General features: G+C 38.0%; 3 protein-coding genes across 3 annotated transcripts; 2 read left to right on the top strand and 1 right to left on the bottom strand.

Moving 5' to 3' along the window:
• The first annotated feature begins 1,923 nt into the window (after positions 1–1,923).
• Positions 1,924–6,437, top strand: fth1a (ferritin, heavy polypeptide 1a). Its single transcript, XM_042417036.1, has 5 exons — positions 1,924–2,229; positions 3,053–3,158; positions 4,251–4,397; positions 4,709–4,834; positions 6,024–6,437. The coding sequence occupies exons 2-5, from the start codon at positions 3,057–3,059 to the stop codon at positions 6,180–6,182; spliced, it is 534 nt and encodes a 177-aa protein (XP_042272970.1). The 5' UTR covers positions 1,924–2,229; positions 3,053–3,056; the 3' UTR covers positions 6,183–6,437.
• A 1,834-nt stretch (positions 6,438–8,271) lies between these two features.
• mcee (methylmalonyl CoA epimerase) lies at positions 8,272–12,433 on the bottom strand. Its single transcript, XM_042418805.1, has 3 exons — positions 12,327–12,433; positions 10,680–11,020; positions 8,272–8,665 (listed from the first exon to the last, which is right to left on the bottom strand). Exons 1-3 carry the CDS (start codon positions 12,352–12,354, stop codon positions 8,513–8,515), a joined length of 522 nt encoding a protein of 173 aa, XP_042274739.1. The 5' UTR covers positions 12,355–12,433; the 3' UTR covers positions 8,272–8,512.
• Positions 12,406–18,225, top strand: mphosph10 (M-phase phosphoprotein 10 (U3 small nucleolar ribonucleoprotein)). Its single transcript, XM_042418792.1, has 11 exons — positions 12,406–12,540; positions 14,276–14,948; positions 15,056–15,237; positions 15,391–15,556; positions 15,967–16,108; positions 16,271–16,338; positions 16,447–16,584; positions 16,675–16,785; positions 17,246–17,353; positions 17,449–17,679; positions 17,939–18,225. The coding sequence occupies exons 1-11, from the start codon at positions 12,452–12,454 to the stop codon at positions 18,086–18,088; spliced, it is 2,058 nt and encodes a 685-aa protein (XP_042274726.1). The 5' UTR covers positions 12,406–12,451; the 3' UTR covers positions 18,089–18,225.
• Positions 18,226–19,404: the final 1,179 nt, after the last annotated feature.

Here is a 19,404-nt window from a genome sequence, read left to right on the forward strand (position 1 = left end):
AATGGCAGGGATTTTCAAATATCCTAGGGCTTGATATGCCACTATAAGACATATGAAAATTGATGAAAACAACGAGTGGTGTGAGGAAAAACTGTGAAATACCAGTGTTACACAATAATGATAACACTGCAAATGATTTATGGTTCACTGTTCAGAAAAATTATCTTTATGAGCAAGACAGTGTAGGGACAGTAGCAGATAGAAGGGCAAAGAGAAGCTTTCACTTTTAGTCATTTTAAATGTGTGGCAAACTTCACCTGGAAAAGGTGCTTTATGTTGGAGTATGTCAGCTCATATGAAAGACAGTACACTTGACACACTTTTCCAGATCTTCCAAAAAAAGAAAAGATAATAACAAAACCTAAAAACACAGATTCAATCCAACATGGATATGTGAAGACAAAATTATCAAATTAAATAAAGTAGATAGTATGAAATACTAACAATTATGCATAAAATTGAAGTACGACACAGGATAAAAACATAGCATAAGTTCATATAACTTAATTTCCATAGTGGTCTATGAAACCAAATCCCTTCATTTTTTACCTTAAAATTCCATTAATTTACCTGTCATAATGATTAAATTAAAGTATTTTTAATGGATTATTTGCACAGTTTATGGGATTTTAATGTTTAATGTTAAAATGGACCAAAAGTCATAAAACTCACACCTTAATTTATACCTTAAAAAACCTTAAATTTTTAATTCAGGTGAAAATTCAGGAGTGGTTTTCATGGTAAATTAAGAAGTAATGATATTTTAAAAGATAAGGCTGGTAATTTTATTTCAACAAATCTCATGCGCAGAGCCAAACCAACAATGAATTCATCCTACTTACAAGTATTGTGTGTGTATCCAAAGCCTGATATACTGTATTTTTCTGTGCCCAAAACCTCCGTTGTTGTCCAAAAACTATTAAAAACATATTGCTGAGTCACACCGCTGCACTGGGTGACACGTTCCTTCGCCTGTGAAGAGAGTATCTATGGTAGCTTATTTAGAAACAGCTCCACAGAGTGATAATAGTGATTAGATTGTACTTAATATAATGACTTTATAGTTAAGTGCTTTGAGAAATGTATAATGTAGTAAAAAGTCAAGAGGTTGTGATATGTAGCACAACAAGTCTGCTATAGAAGAAACCTCTCTCTTGAGAATTACAGTCTTATCACTGTTTTTACTCTTTGTAGCTGTTTCTAATCAAGCTACCATGATCACACTGTTCAGGGACAAAGGAGCATGTCACCCAGTGCAGCAGTGTGGCTCAGTGATGTCTTTTTAATAGTTTTTGGACAACAAGGGAGGTCTACAGCACAGAGGAATATATATATGTATATATATATAGCAAAAGTATTGAATTGTGTATATATATATATCAGACTTTGGTCACACAAACAATGCTTGTAAGTAGGATGAGTTCATTGTTGGTTTGTTTCTGCATGAGATTTGCTGACAATAAGAAAATTATATATATAAAAAATGCTAGCCAAATCCTTTACCAAACAGGATAATAAAAGTGGACAAAATATCTGTGTTGATATTTGTTTTTCTTCTAATCTTTGCTTTTAATGCCATTTCTTTAAACCTCTAAAAGTATTCAAATGAAACAATCTGAGAATGACATGCATGCTGGGTATTAAGGCTTAAACTGGTCACACTGGCTTTAAACAAAGCACCAGTAAGACCACCAATATGGAAACCTGAATCAGCTCGTTGTTTTTTTTCTTCCTCTTAGAAAAATCCCAACATTTTCATATTTCCTCCTCGGAGTCACATGACAACAAAAAATGTCGGGAAAATAAAGATCTGACAACGACAAAAACTGTCTGAATATTGAAACAAGCAGGGCTACTTGAGGGGTGGGGGTTTGATGCCCCGCCCCCTTACGTACAGTGACATCATGCCGCGCCACACCATTATCTGTCGACGCTCGGGCCGGAATACGCAGTTGATTCTCTCGTTAGCGGACAGTGAAGGTTACCTGCTTCAACAGTGCTTGAACGGCAACCTCTCTACTGTCTTCGAACACCACAGGACGGGAATATAATTATTTCGATCACTCTGACCATCAACAAATCATTTTTTAATTACCTAAAAAAAAGCAAGACGCTAGCTAAGTTTTCCTAAAAACAAATTAGCTTGTAAGCTAACTGTTTTGCTAACAGCGCGAGTCACTCGGAACAGCTTTTCGACCTCCTCACAAGAAGACCTGCCACTCAGATTAGGTAAGAACACATCTTTCACATGTACACAGCCACCCGCACATTTGCTTGTCGCTGACGAAAACGTTAATGTTTGTCCGTGTTCATCATGGTACCCTGTTTATCTCGGTGCCGCCTCCGACAATGTGGCCTTGGCGCAGTTGGCTCCAGTTCCAACCACTGCGCAGTCTCTTCAGCGCCAGACATAAAAAACAACATTGGAGCTGCCAAAAACACAGTCTTTTATTTACCAATACCGTACCATGTTTATTTCAACACTCCATGCCCAATAAAAGTACGAAATAGGGATTTCGTACTTTTATGCGATTTTGACGTAACTGGAACGTTACTTAAACGTTAGAGAAGAAACCAGCTGTAAATTTTATATGATTTTTTTGGGGGGTAATTGTTCGCTGTTCCCTCCCGTGACAAGATTTTGTCTTGCACAACAAATTTAGCCTTGCCAAACTAGCTGGTCTATACTTTTGATGCCAAAATGACTCAGTGATTTCTTAGACAGAAAAAAACAGCACCGCTATAGTTATTATCGCTACAATTAACCATAATTTTGATTTCTGATTAGTCTAGCTTATGTATTACTATTCTGATTATTTGCGTAGGTTGTAAGAGATCAAAAAAAACTGACCATCACAATCGTGTTTTGTCTGACCAACAGTCGGAAACCAAACAAAACCTCACATTTGAGAAACTTCAGCAACAGAATATGTCACAGTGTTTCTTGATACTCAAATGATTAACAGATTATCAAGATGCTGATCAATTTTTTGTTTTTTACTAATGAATTAACAAATGAATTAATCGCCTCGGTTGTATTTGTGTGTTTCAGAACCATGAGTTCCCAAGTGAGACAGAACTTCCACCAGGACTGCGAGGCTGCAATCAACAGGCAGATCAACCTGGAGCTGTACGCCTCATACGTCTACCTGTCAATGGTGAGAGTTTACCAGTGTCTAAAGGGGAGCGGTCAGACAGTAGAAAGGCAGCTGAGTGAGCAAAAATAAACTGAAGCCCCGGTATGAGACAGCTAGTGATATTACAGGGAGAAGTGGTTAGTTTAAGGGGAACTGTGTTAACTTATTATGCTGGTAACAGTTGTTCTTAGGAAGTGTTTGATTCCTTTAACTAGACTGTATGGTGCATATGTAACTGTAAGTGCAAGTGCGTAGTTAGGCGGTGTGTGTGTGTGTGTGTGTGTCTCCTCACACACCCTCCAAGTGTGGCCAGCGTGCCAACATCTTTCTAGGTGGATAAGAAAGCACGAGGAAGATTTGGACGAAGCCACCTGCAGAGCAGCCATTTCATTAAACAGCATTAACTTGTCAGTCTCAGTTTGATATCTGTGTGTGTGTGTGTGTGTGGGGTGGGGGGGGGGGGTTAACTGAGGTGAAGGGTATTTTTTGCGGCTGAGTTATAAAACAAAGGTTGAAGTTCCTTTGGAGATTAGGGTATTTACAGAGAAGGGTCAGAGTACATCGTCTGGCCTTAACATCTTAAAACAGAGTTTTCACCTATTGATCCCACACAGAGCCGTGTGTTTTTATATAAGAGTTTCTCTACCTTTATATATGTTAAATTTTATTCTTCAGTCATTCTATCTTTAGTTTCTGTTAATTTTTAGAAAAGATTCGCCAGGTTTATATTTTAAAAACAATGTATTGTTATTTTTTTAGCCATGCCTCTAACCCTCTTACTGTTTTTCTTTGCAGTTCAGTAACATTTTGCTTTTATTGTGCTTTAAGTATTGTGACCTCTTTCATGGAAGCAACACAGTACTTCAGAGTTATTGTAGAACAGAAAAGTGGCTTAAAATCCTTAATAATCAAATAATTGTCACTCTGGCTTCACTATATTGGATGAAAGCTGCTATAATTTTATCACTGAATTTCAGCACATTAATTTTAATACACATGGCTGTTTTTAGCTGTGTGTAATCTCAGCAACTAGCATTTCCACATTTCAGCATTTTCTGCTTCACCTGAAGCAAACGGATAACTAAAATTATTCTTCTTTTTCTTCACTCACAGTCATATTACTTCGACCGGGATGACCAGGCATTGAACAACTTTGCCAAGTTCTTCCGTAGTCAGTCACATGAGGAGCGTGAGCACGCTGAGAAGCTTATGAAACTGCAGAACCAGAGGGGAGGCAGGATCTTCCTTCAAGATATCAGGGTATGAGCTCATATTTCGCCTAAAGGGTGTTCAAATTTGTGTTTTTAACGTAAGCACTGGGTGTGAGATGTCGTCCCTCTTATCTTAGGGGCTGTGTTGGGAGGGTAACATGAGGTAAAAGAGATACAGAGGGTGGGAGTGTGCTGTGCAACTTATCTTTCTCCGACGAGCAAACACAGCCTCCCCAGCTCTAGTAAAACGTTAAACCCACTTTGAAATAACCAGGGAGGTTTCTGTCTGGGTCTGGTCATTGGCCTCCAACTCTCATTAATAAGTATCTTACTGTTTTTCCTGACCTGCTTGTGTTGCAGAAGCCAGAGAGGGATGAGTGGGGCAGCGGTGTCGAGGCCCTTGAATGCGCCCTGCAGCTTGAGAAGAGCGTCAACCAGTCACTGCTGGACCTGCACAAGCTCTGCTCTGATCACAATGACCCACATGTGAGTGTTTAAAACGTCGCTTGAAAATCACACAGCCAAGCAGCCTAAACACTCTTACACATGTCACATTTTAGTTTCCGAGTGGAACACCAATCCCAAAGTGTCAAGTATTTTAGTCAGTTATAGACTTAAAAAAATACTCAGATCTGAGAATAAACACCTCAGACATGCACATTGGTTGTACACCTGCACTTCAGAGGTAACGGATTTGTGGTTCACAGCTATTTCCTGCAAATTTAGCAGGTTTCCTTTTTATTTTTGCAAGAAAGAAAGAAATGTCAGCCAGACTTTGATGTGGGATATAATGACACCTCTGTTGCACAGCCGAGGTATTTTAGGACAAATGTACAATGCAGCAGAAATCTGACACGTCTTTCTTTTTATCAATATTCGGCACAAGTTTAATTTACATCCAGCAAGTCTGACAGTGCTAAAACTTGCTGAATTTTTTTTTTTAATTATTTTTTGTGACCAACTTTTTATTAGTTTTTTATTCATTTTACACTGTTCACACAGAACAGGACAAATTTATATTACATACAACTGATTGACAGATAATTGCAGAAGAAAAGACAGAAAAAAAACAAAAAATGAAAAGGAAAGAAAATTATAAACAAGACAGACGGAACACAATTCTTCCACCCACACAGTCCAGCCCTGCCCGCCTGCTGCATTGAAATTCATATAAACATGACAGTTGACAATCTATACCCTGACTGTATTTTACATTTTACATACAGAATTCAATAAAATCAACTTAAATGTATGATTTAATTAAATCAGCAGCTCTTGCCTCGTCTTTCAGACTATTTATAGATGCAGTCGACATTTCTAACACTAAAAGATGATGGAAAGAGGACGCCCACTGTTTGATACATAAACCATCACAACTATTACAATAATAATTTTCTTGGCTGCTGTCAAAAGCAGCATCTTTTGATTTTTAAACTCAGTAAATAGTTGAACAACAACATAATTTGATACCATCAGGATAAAAACATCACAAGTTTCTTTCACAAGCTTCGTCAATTCAACTCGTAACCTTTGCATCATGTTAATTTCAACATATTTCAGCTGGTAAAAGAGAAAGAGCATCATTTAGGTTTTTCCAGTTAAATTGGTTGTGATTATATGTTTTAGTTCTCAATTGATTTAATACTCTTGTTTCTTTTGTTGTTGTTTTTTTCAGTTGTGTGATTTCATCGAGACACACTACCTGGACGAGCAGGTCAAGTCCATCAAAGAATTGGCAGACTGGGTGACCAACCTGCGCCGCATGGGTGCCCCTCAGAATGGCATGGCCGAGTACCTGTTTGACAAACATACTCTGGGCAAAGAAAGCAGCTAAATCCATAGATAATCCCTCCATATCACATGAGAAATGCATTCTATATATGTATATTTGTGTCTCGCTTCCACGTTTTTTCAAAACAAGAAGCCATCTGCATGCTCCTGGCTAGTCATTTAAACCTCTTATATTACTCATGTCGTTATGCGATTCCTCCTTCTGCTATCAGCTGTGACCATGTCATCACTATGTATTTGCTGTTTTATGCCAGAAGCTGTTAAGCAAACCAAATAAAGCAAACCCTCTGGATTCTGATTCTGTCTAATTTTCTTTTTTTATGTTGTCTCCATGTTCAAAACAGTGGAAATCATTTGAGTGGTCTAGATCAAGCTCTGTATCTGAAAAGCAGCAAAACTCATCCACTGACAAAAACAGATAATAGTAGCGCTCACTTTCATTTCCAGAGAAAGCAGAAGTCGACAGTCGGATGAAACCTTCATTCAAATGTCAATCAACCTAATTTTGGTAAATGGGTGGTGAGGAGGGTGAGACAGTCTGAACCGTTGGCAGCGTTTTATATCTTCATGTGACCATTTCAGTCAAACAAATGGAGAAACGAGTATAGGAAGATTTCACGCAAATAATAGTTAATGGTGACTCCAAAAACGGTAATCTGAATGTAATGCACATAATAACTGACGGCTAGGGTCTCTAGAAAACCAACACTCCTAAATAAGCAGCTTGTGAAATGATAGAATTAGTATTTTATTGACTGCCGTGACCTTCAATCTTACTAAAGACTGTTTGTTAATGTGATAGTTTGTGATGAAATTTTGGATTTGACATTTAGAGGTTTTAAAAGAAACTAAATACACAGGGTAGTTCCAGCTCAACATCAACACTAAGCGGGAAGTTTCAGTGAAATGTTTTTTAGAGTAATCTCATGTCATTATGAATTCCCCTCGTTTTGTAATCGAACTGCTGTTTTCTTCACTCAGACTGCTGGTACTAGTATCACAAACACCCTCTGGTGGCGATCAGGCAACAGCAATAATGCAACTTATTATAAAAATGTCAAAATAAGTTATCAATTATATGAATTTAACAAACAACTCAACACTCAACTGTAATAAAGGAAAAACAAAATGTTTTGGATGTGTTCTGTGTATATTGCTTGTTAAGTAAATGTGTCTGGACGTTCAGCACTGGTCACATGTACAAACATGTCTTTGGCCAGCTTTACTGTATTTTGGTAGACTTTAAGTCATGGATGTAATGGACTGCATTTCTATAATGCTTTTATTGAAATCTCTTTACATTTTGCTGCTGATGCACACATTTACTTACACTCTCACACACTAATGGCAGGAAGCTACCATGTGAGGCACAGGCCTAACCATTGGGAGCAAGTTGGGGATCAGTGTCTTGCTCAAGGACACCTTGACATGCGGACAAGTGATTGAACCACTGACCCTGCGATTTAGGGCTGCGACTAACAATTACTTTCATTATCGATTAATCTGCTGATTATTTTCTCGATTTATCAATTAGTTGATTGGTCTATAAAATGTCAGAAAATGGTGAAACATGTCGATCACTGTTTCCCAAAGGCCAAGATGATGTCCTCAAATGTCTCGTTTTGTCCACAACCCAAAGATATTGAGTTCATTGTCATAAATGACCAAAGAAATCAGAAAATATTCAAATTTAAAAAGCTGGAATGAGATCATTTTTTCTCAAAAAATGACTGCAAACGAAAATAGATGCAGATTAATTTAATAGTTGACATCTCAATCAATTAATCATTGCCGCTCTAGTGCAATTAATGGATGACCCGCTATACCTACTGAGCCACAGCCGCCCTTGAGCCCTCATCAGTATATTTCACTCCTTAACATACTCTAAACTAAATTTATGCTATTTGCTAAAGGACACCATAGTTTTTCACAATTTCTTTAACTGTTTGTGGGAGTCACAATAAGCTAAATACTGCAAGTTGATATTGATACTTCATGTGCATCAGCTGTTAAATTGAAGATATAAAGAATTTTTTTTTTCCTACAGCATACCATACACAGTCATCCTGTTCTAGATGAATTGTACAACAGTGTCAGACTAGTCTTGCTCAAAAACAAATGCATAGATCTCATTATTTTGTGATCACACTTTATGGAAACTGTCAGAACACACCACATCATAATTTATTGATGACAAGGCAGGAAACACTACAGAACTAGAAGTTTGAGGCACATTTCTGAGATGAAAAGATCAAAAATCTAAGTAACAATATTAACAAAATCAAAAATGTATCATGGTTATTATTAAACTGGTTGTGGAATATATATAAATGTGAATGAACAGCTCCAACAATCGCTGTCAGACTGAAGTGTTCACGCTTCTTCGAGCTCCACCAGCACACCATCACAGTCTTTAGGATGAAGAAACATCACTGGTTTCCCATGAGCGCCTATCCGGGGCTCTGCGGACAGAGTTCTGATGTTCCTTGCTTTAAGGTCTACTATTGCAGCGTTGATGTCGTCTACCTGCAACCAAGCAGCAAATTTTGCACATTACTCATCTTTAACTTCTGTTAGTCTAATACACAAAATGATGATGATGATGATGAAATACATGAAAAATGTGTTTTAAGAAGAAGGGGATCTTTAGGGGGAGATAGTAGGTCAACAGTATATGCCACATAGAAGAAGTATACATCATCTGAAAGCTGGGAGTCTGAAGATTAATTTGAGATGCAGTTCAGCACTATGTGTCAAGTTTTTCTAGTCATAAATCTCTAAAAAACATTGTGTTTTGGTTAGGTGCCTATTGAAATTTTGAAACTTTAGAGTGTATAAGGCCTTAGAACATTATGCAGGAAATATATGATGGCCATGCCATTATTACACAGATTTGGTGCAAAATTTAACCATTTTTGACCACTTGAGAATTGATAAAAATGGTCAAAAATCATCAAAAACTTGACATTTGGAGATTTCTGTAAGAATGACATTTTTCTGCAATTGGATGGGGAGCACTTCTGCTCTGGAAATTGCTCAGAAACCCCCTTATTGTCAATGTACCAAGGAAAGCCACACATCCTCATAATTACCGCATAGTTTGTGGTTCTTACGTTTCATGAGGCTGTGATTATCCTAGATGTCACAATAGGTCATTTTATTTTATATTATTTGATTTACCTTGAGTAAATAAAGCATTCTATCTATACAGTGAGGTCAAGTTTCAAAAAATGGTCTCACTACAATGAAATGGCTACTGTGGGGACTAACATCATTGCACATGAATACAGCATGTAGCATGACAGATATCTAGTTTCATATGATACCAGTATATTCACTCTAGCTTTAAAACTGAGCCCACTACAACCTCTTATACGGCCCCATGGGTCTCAGAGGGTTTATAGTTGTGAACATGCAGGTCCTCTACCATCCAGCAGGGGGTGATGCAGCACCCTCTGCTCCCCTACTTATTTCCCACAGCCTACAGGTCATCAATGCAGTAAATAAAGCATGACAGAGATAGCTGAGGGGTTCAGCTAAGATTTAAAATATGCAACTATAAATGCCAAAACATGCACACAACTGCACAACAGACTAAACTGTCTCATCCAGTTCCAGTTCAGGTTTTTGAGTATTAAACAGTTGTGAACTAGGGATGCAACAATTACTTCCATTATCGATCAATCTGCTGATTCTTTTCTCGATTAATCGATTTGTCTGTAAAATGTCTTCATATGTCTTGTTTTGTTTGACCAACAGTCCGAAACCCAAAGAAAATCAGATTACCATCATGTCTGACAAAAGAAAACATTACAAAATATTGGGCATTTTTGCTTAAAAAATTATTGAAACCATTGTTCAATTCTCAAAGTAGTTGCTGATTAATTTTCTGTCGATCGACTAATCAATTAATCGACTAATCATTTCAGCTCTAGTTGTGACCGAATGTATTCTGGAGTATTTTAGAGTTGGGTAATACACTTGTCAGTGCTCTCTTGTCAAACACAGGCGTAACTAATAATACTGTCACAGTCCTGGCTTTTTCATGATCGATTAATCTGACGATTATTTTCTTGATTAATATGATCTAGAAAACATCAGAAAACACAACATGACATCAAATTGTTGCTTGTTTTGTCAGACCGACAGTCCAAAACCCAAAGATATTCAATATATGTTGTTCTAATAAAAAAAAAGAAAAGCAAATTCTCCAGTTTTAGAAGCAAATGTTTGCCATTTTTGCTTGATAAATTACTTAAACGATTAATCGATTATCAAAATAGTTGCTGATTAATTTTCTTTCAATCAACTACTGATTAATCATTGCAGCTCTACATGGCTTATGTGAACAGAACAGGCCATCGTTAATGTTATTAGTTATACCTGTTTGTTTCTTGCTATGACAGGTCAAATATCTGCTGTGAGAAACTGCTATTCAAGCTGATCTGAGAGTAAAAGTGGATCCTACTCAGTAGTGGCTCTCTGTACCTAATAAAGTGGTCATTCGTGTATTTAGCTGAATGCTGTAAGAGCTTCTAACCTCAATACAGATATGGTGCATCCCTCCAGACTTGTTCTTCTGTAAGAAGCCAGCGATCGGGCTCTTCTCCCCCAGAGGATGCAGCAGCTCCAGCTTAGTGTTGCCCAGCTCCACAAACACCGTGTAGACGCCATGCTCAGGCAGGGGCACCTTGTCGCTAACTGTGGCCCCCAGTACGTCCCGATACAGAGATGTGGCCTTCTCCATGTCGGGGACAGCAATGGCGATGTGGTTCAGCTTCCCCAGCTTCCAAACGGACCCAGGGACGCCCTGACGGAGGGCTGCTGTGGTTGAATGTGCTCTCAGGGATGTGAGACGAGCACATCTGGAAAGACCTGACACTAAAACCAGAATATAGTGAGATTATTTGTAATTATTAGGTTGGAATATTAGCCCTGAGCTGGAGTATCTTAATGAACCCCTATACATACAGGTGGATATCTTCCATAGTTATTTTCTTTTTAGATTAAAATTCCCTCTTTTTGTTTCCCGACAGTGTTTCCCTTTTGACCTGCGGTGGAAGTATAGTAACAAAAACTGAGAATTTGGCAGAGTTAGGCAGTAACTTTGAAAGATATCTACTTTGTTTGACAAATATGGATTGCTGAAGCTTCATATTAGCTTAAGATAAATTTTTGAATACATTTTCGCACTGAAAGACGACAGTGGATTTGTCCCCCATCACTTCACACATTAGGAAAGGATCTTCTAATGGTCAGTATGAACAGGAGGAATGAATACAATAAGAAAACCCTGTTTTAATGTTCATTTGGTCACCTGAAAAATAATAAGGAAAAATATTCTTTTCCACTTTGTGACAGTTGTATCATATATACTCTGTATCATCTTGTGAATACAATTCGGTATTGATTTGGAGTCACTAGGTCACATGACATGGAAGCTATTGAAAAAAGAAAATGAATTTTCCATTAAAATATCCATATAAAATAGAAGAAGCACTAAAATCCAATAAATATAAGTGTGTCTTATTTGTCCAGTGTAGTAATACAATTCAGTATTGACTTTGAGTCACTGGGTCAGAAGCTTCATGATGTTTCCACTGAGTGAATCCGAGACGTGTTTTTATGGCTACATCACTGCATCAAATGGAAATATTATTGATGCCTTGAGCATCATTATATACACATGTCCCATAATTTACCTATTTGGAAACGGTGTAATCTAAACAACATGAGTTTGATTAACGGATAGTCAGGTGGCTCAGTGACATTTAAGAAATGTCTGTAATATTGTCTCAGGGGGTTCGCTCCTCATTTAATCTGATAAAAGCATCTGGTCGTTGGGAAAAGTAAGGACTACAAGACTGGACTCACTTCACACTAAACATCAATTAAAGCAACAACAAATGAAATGAATTCACTATTAACCTTTTAATTCCTTCAGACAAAAGAAATCCAGTAACTTTAAAACACAGTGCACCAAATGCACAATAACACGGCAAGTTCAGCAACAAGACAAACACGCTGCATCAGGTTTAACTAAGAAAGTATTTGCCTATATTAACGCTGCAAACCTTTTTGAGATTATACAATAAATCAGAGAATGACCATCCTGACATTTATTATAAAATATAAGACTGAAAAGCAGACGTTTTGTAGTTACATAATTTTTTTTACACAAACTAACCTGCAACCTTCAACACGACGGACGCCATGTTTGGTTAATGCCCCGGAACTAAAGAGCGGCGGAAGAGTTTCTCGGAGAGCCTGTTTACCTGCGACACGGGAGCCAGCACACATGTTAGGGTAACGATGGCTGCTGGCGGAGATATGTGCAGCATGCTGGAGGAGTGTTTAAAGACAGTAAATATCAACACAGCGCATCCAGAGACCTTTCTGAGGCAAGTGTTACCTGTGTTGTGCTGTGTCGCTGAGAAACGTGACGCAGCGTCGCGTGTTTGAAGAGAAAACGTTCATTTAATTAAATGTTAGCTTCAGCTAAGTGTGTGCTAAGAGTTAGCACCGCTGTCACAGTAACTGTCCTGGGTACTATAGTGATATAATAATGAGGTTTGGGGTGACTATGTATTATTTTCGAAATCCCAGGTTTGCTGTAACTATTTTTGGTATTTTTTAGACAAATTATGTGTTTAAAAAACACGTTTGAATGGATGGGACACAACAAAATATGACTTTAAAGTTGGCCCTTCTGGCTCCACGTAGTTGTATGAACAGCAGGGGTAGAGATAACACGTTAAAGGATGGGTTCACAATTTTTCAAGTCTTTCTTAAACAATAGTCAGGTGCCCGCATGAACATTGAAATATGTTTTTCTTGATGTAATCATTCCTCCTGTTCATACGGACCATTAGAAGATCCCTTTATACTGTACTCTAGAGACCACCTTCTACTCAATGTAAGTGATGGGGGCCAAAGTCCACTATGTATTTAAAATTTAATCTTAAGCTAATGTAAAGCTTCAGTCGTCCAAATGAGTCAAATCAAGTAAATATCTTTCAACATGACACTCTTTTTATTGCCAAAGTTCCTCATTTTGTTACTATACTTCCACCACAACTCAACAGGGAAACACAAAGAGGGAATTTGATGCTAAAAAGACTGTAAATGTGGCAGATATCCACTTATTATGACTAACTCAGACTGCTGAAGCCTCATATAAGCTTCAGATAAACTTTTAAATGCATTTTTGCATAAAATGATCGTATGGACACACTGTGGATTTTGCCCCCCATCGCTTACAATGAAAGCACATTTGAAGGGGATCTTTTAATAGTAGGATCCAGTATGAACAGGAGGAATGATTACAGTGAGGAAAACCTCTTTCAATGTACATGTGGGCACCTGACCATTGTTTTAACACAGACTTAAAAATTGTGACCTTGTCCTTTAACTAGCAGTACAATACTACCAAACCATAGTTTTTCTACTGATATTGATGATGTGGTTGTGATACCTTATATACTACCAGTCAACTCCTATAATACACCAGAGTGTTAATGTAACCAAAAGGAACAAAATTTAAAGACATTAATAAAAATATATTTACAAGATGTTGAACCTGGGTCCTACCTCAGATCTCCTCATTCTGTATTAACAGTTGGTGCAAAGCCACCCAGATACATGTTGTCTTATTTTTGATGTGGTTAGTCAGTGCTAGCCTGAACAACAAATACACTCATTAGATATATTGCATTAGCTGTGTAACTTCTCTGCTCCATTTTTATGACTGTTGTTGTTTTATTTCTTATATACGTGTATCAACCTTTATAATATTAGCAGAGGTCTTTATTTCAGGTGATGTGGACAAACCATTGGAGTAAAAACCTTGAAAATATGTCTAAAAGAAATTGTTGCACAAAATGCATATTATATAATAGCACTGCCTGTTGCTAACAGTGATTCTTGGTACCAGTGTAATGGCAGTTTTTCACAGGTGAATGTATTACTTTAAATTGCACTTGAGTACTTGTACCACCCCTAGAACTGAAGAATAAACACACCACAGACCTGCAAACTATCTGTTGGGTGCTTGTCTGTTGGCAAAATACAAACAAACACCTCTTGCTATTCATAAACTACACTCACTGTATTGGTTTTGTATTTCCACTTTTGCAGCCTTCAAGATGGAGTGGCAACAGACTTCACCTCTCTCACTAAGACCCTGTATGACCTCCACAAGGCTCAGGAGCCTGCAGATTATAAAGGCAGCCCACTGTCGCAGCTGGTGGTGGAACATTTCGATGAAGAGCAGATCTGGCAGGAGCTGGAGCTGCAGAACACTGCTGTACTGAAACACTTTAAAAACGCCATTGACGAGGCTTTGTCAGATGAGACGCTAACAGTATTGGAGGAGGAAGAAGAGATGGAGGATGGTGATGAGGAAGCAGGAGAGAGTGATGATCAAAATGTTGACGAGGAGGACGAGGAGGAGGAGGAGGAGGAAGAAGAAGAGGAATCACCCGGGCAGTCCAAGAAAATGTCTGAGGGTAGAGCGGAGGATTACTCAGACGAGGACTCTGATTTAGATTTTGACGTGGATGCCCTGGAGAAGCGGGAGAAACAGAGGAAAGGGATTGGAGGGAAGGGCTCTAAAATGAAGGTGGTTCCTTCTGAAGTTGATGATAAGTTCTTCAAGCTGTCAGAGATGGAGTCATTTCTTGATGATATGGACAAGAGAGAGGGGAAGGAGGGCAAAAATGACATAGACTATTTCCAGGACCTGCCGTCCGATGAGGATGATGATCTTGACTTAGAAATGATTTCTACCAAAAAGCAAAAGAAAAGCACTGTATGTATTGAATCACTTATATTTCATTTTCTTTCATATTACACTTAATTTTGAACCTGATGATACAAAAATACAGGAAATATATTGATTATGGTTTATATTGATAGGCAAAGAGCTCCAGGAATTTCAAGTACAAGGACTACTTTGACGCTGTGGAGGGTGAAGCAGCCAAAGCAGACGACCAGTCAGATGGTGACGATGACGGCATGGATGAGAGCCAGGAAGACGGCGAAGAAGAAATTGATGACGAAGAAGATGATCACGATGGTGAAGAGGAGGGTGACGATGAGTAAGTGTGATTAAAATTCAGTAACACGCATAATTATTATTATTACTATTTGATGATTTGTTTGTGTTAATGAAACAGGGCAGGGTGATGGAGGAGAAGCATGAGTTCAATATAAAATCAATCCCAGAATATTTTGTTATTACCTTTTTTCAGGGATGAAGACATGAGCCAGTCCAGAGCGTCTCTTAAAAAAGTGACCTTTAACCTCTCTGGGGACGAGGACAGTGAGGGGGAGGACATGGAGGATATTTTTGGAGGAAAAACCCCAAGCGCAGCAAAATCCGAATCAATGTCATCTTTTGAGAAACGGCAAGAAAAGGTGAGCGAATTTGTTGCTTGTTTGATATGATTTATATTTAGTGTAGACAATAAATGCATTAATCCAGCAGTGTTGCATGTATGGCTGGACATTGTTTCTTTTTTTTTTTTGATACAGGTGCCTCAAATGCCTGAGTTTCAGTAGCAATACCAAAACGATACCGTTTAAGATACGTTACATATATGAAAATGTTTCTCTACAAAACCACCACTTCTGTTATAAAATAAGTGATGCTTCTCTGATGCTTCAGTGTTTAATTTCATTTTAATTGACAAAAATATTTACTTAATTCAGGAAATATCTTATCAATCAATAAGAAGACCGCTAAGAATCTGACCAGGCATTTGAGCCAACAGCTTGATTAATGTAAACCTGCGATTTATACCGATTATTTCATATTGTCGTTGCAGATGTCACAGAAGATCGAGGAGTTGGAGAAAGCTGCTCTAGGCGAGAAGTCCTGGCAGCTGTCTGGAGAAGTGACAGCGCAAACTCGTCCAGAGAACAGCATGCTGGAAGAAGATGTGGCGTTTGAGCAGACGTCTAGGATGGGTGGGTAACCCTTCTGTGTTTGTCGTATCTGTACGTTGGAAAATTAGTGAACATTATTTTGGATATACAGTGTACTTGTATTCATAAGAGTGTTTATGTTATGCTAATTAAGCAAAGTTACAGTTATAAATGTTGAGAATTTCCTTCTCTGTGCTCTTTTAGCCCCTGCTATCACAGAGGAAACCACACTCCAGCTTGAAGACATCATCAAACAGAGAATTAAAGACCAGGTTAGTATACGAGTAACAATAACTTTAGTTTTATACTGTCTAAAATAACATAAGGTGCGATTTTGTTGCCCGGTTATAACCCAGTACCTTTTGACTTGTGTTTCTAAGGCGTTTGACGATGTGGTCCGCAAGGAGAAACCCAAAGAGGAGGTGTTTGAGTACAAGAAAAGGCTAACGTTGGACCATGAGAAGAGCAAGCAGAGTCTAGCAGAAATCTATGAGCAAGAGTACCTCAAGCAGAACCAGGTTTGACTCTTATCTTGTTTTCGCAGTTAGTCGAACACATATGAACATGTGTTGTATCCAATTTCTTGTATCGTTTTATTATTATTTCAGCAAAAGACAGAGGAGGAGGAGAACCCAGCCCATGTTGAAATTCAAAAGTTAATGGATACACTCTTCCTAAAGTTGGATGCTCTTTCCAACTTCCACTTCACACCTAAGCCGGTAAGTTTTGCCTGACAGCATTGACAAAAATGAAAAATTTTATTAGGCAGTAACAGAGGCACAGTTCTATATAGTGAATGTTCTATTATGTCATTGAATTTGGCATACATAATTCAGTAACCTTAAAATAGTAAGACTGAGGATTAGAAAAAAATATTTAAAACGACTGATCTTTTGTACAACTCTGAAAGACGAAGAAGTTGTTGTCTAAGATGTCACTATAAATCAAAGGCTTATCTATCATAAGAACTTTTTGTGTTGGATGGATGTGTGTTTAAAAGCTTAAAACATGGCATCATCTATCAAAAAATCTATAAATGGCACATTTTGGAAAATTATTTGAAATGGTGACACATCTCCTTAAAAAAATATTTTATGAAAAGGGGGGCCTTGGCAAACAGTTGGCAAGCCGGTGCAGTAATTGAAAAGACGCACTCATATATTGCCTTTTTGTCCCCAGCCTGTGCCTGAAGTGAAGGTGGTGTCTAACTTGCCTTCCATCACAATGGAGGAGGTGGCTCCAGTCAGTGCCAGTGATGCTACACTGCTTGCTCCAGAAGAAGTCAAGGTTAGTCATCTGTCATATTCAACCATTTCATTTTGATCTTGTTATATTTAGGAACATGTTGTGTCTAATAATACTCTCACTCTCTCTAACCAAAGGAGAAGAACAAAGCAGGCGATATACTGGGCGATTCTGAGAAGACGTCAACAGATAAGAAGCGCGAGAGACGACACAAGAAGAAGGTGAAGAGCCTCAAGATCAAGGAGAAAGAAAAGAGACAGAAACTTAAAGAGGCCAGTAAAGCTGGAGAGAACAAAAAGCCATCTAAGGCTGAAGTCACAGAAAACCTGAAGAAACTCACAAAAGGAGGCAAAGCCACGATACTCAAGGTAGGTGTTTTCTATCATGTTCTTCCTCACATTGTTCAGATCAGTTGTCGGTAAACATAGACGCTAGTTAAAGCAGTCACGTGAGTTGGTGCTGCATCCTGGATCTGCTGATGTTTTAGATGCATATTGCCATCACAAACTGGGCAAGTTAAAAAACTTAATTGCTCGGTCTCTGCTTCTGCTCCGCTACCAAGGCACATCACACACCTGGCTGCCAAAATAAACATGACTCAACTAACCTGGTGCTCCTCTGTTTCAGGACGAGGGAAAGGACAAGGCTCTGCGGTCTTCTCAAGCCTTCTTCTCTCAGCTGCAGGACCAGGTCAAAAGTCAGATCAAAACCGCAAAGGACCAGACTTCAAAGAAGAAGAAACACAAAGAGGTTTCTGTCAGCAAACTCAAGTTATAATAACTGTGATGTTTTGTTGTGGAAGATCGTCGTTTTATTGTACAGATTCTTTTTTATGAGAGAGCTGCAATATATTAGATTTGAAAGTCCTTGTAAAATGTTTCCATTTCCATTCATATAAATCAAGTTCCAAAATGTGTTTGTGTTTGTTTGGCAATAATCAAGCATTTTCAACTGTAATAATAAATGTTCATTTACATAAACATTTCAGAGCATTTTCTTTTGTCTGGAGATGAATGTACACAACCACAGTAAGTCATAACACCAGTATTGTCTTGTTTTCTCATGAGAAAATTATAAAAGAAATATATATACACACATTGCAAACAAAGCATTATGTACATGTACATATTTGTAATCTATGGGCACATAATTAGAGAAAACTTACAGTTCAGCTCATCACAAACATCTCACTGTAAGAGTATAGCACAGTGTCAGTGCTAATATCAGGCTGCTCAATAACAACAGGCCTTTTTATCAGTTATATTTGTTAGCCATTGAACACCAGAGATATAGAAATGCTTCTCTAAAATGCCATAGGTGGCTTTAGTCAGACAATACAACAAAACTTAGCCAAAGTACAGAAGTAGTAGTGAAATACTTAAAGTATCAAAAGTAAGTAATCATTATGCAGAGGTCACTTTCACATTTTACAGTATTATTAATACAGGTGGAGGTGGAGCTGATCTTAAGCCTGCTATATACTGTTGAGTAGTTTAATCTGTAACATCATTTTAGAGGCTATTATTGAGCAGTGGTGCAATGTAACTAAATGCATTTACTTACTGAAGTATAATTTTGAGGTACTTGTACTTAACTTGAGTATTTCCATTTAATGCTACTTTATATTTCCACTCCACTACATTTCAGAGGGAAATATTCTACTTTCACCACCTCCACTACATTTATTTGACAGCTTTAGTTACTTTTCAAATGAAGATTTGACACAATGGATAATATCACAAGCTTTTAAAATACAACACGGTGTTAAAGATGAAACCAGTGGTTTCCAACCTTTTTGACCTTTGACGTCTTACACAAAGCAGTATATAGTCGGAGTCACATTTGTTGTTAACAGCGCCACTAATCATCTCACGACCCCTCAGATTTATCTACTGACCCTTTGGAGGGGCCCAACCTCTAGGTTGGGAACCGCTGGACTAAACTAACTTGATATAAAGAAGTTCAAACTAGCTCCACCTCCAGCAGCTACAACAGTACCATGCTGCTTACACACTGATACTTCAGTATTAATAATCAAGTACATTTTGTTCCTAATACTTATGTACTTTTACTTAAGCAGGATTTTTCATGCA

The sequence above is a fragment of the Thunnus maccoyii genome, chromosome 1, assembly GCF_910596095.1.
Source record: "Thunnus maccoyii chromosome 1, fThuMac1.1, whole genome shotgun sequence".
NCBI lineage: Eukaryota > Metazoa > Chordata > Actinopteri > Scombriformes > Scombridae > Thunnus > Thunnus maccoyii.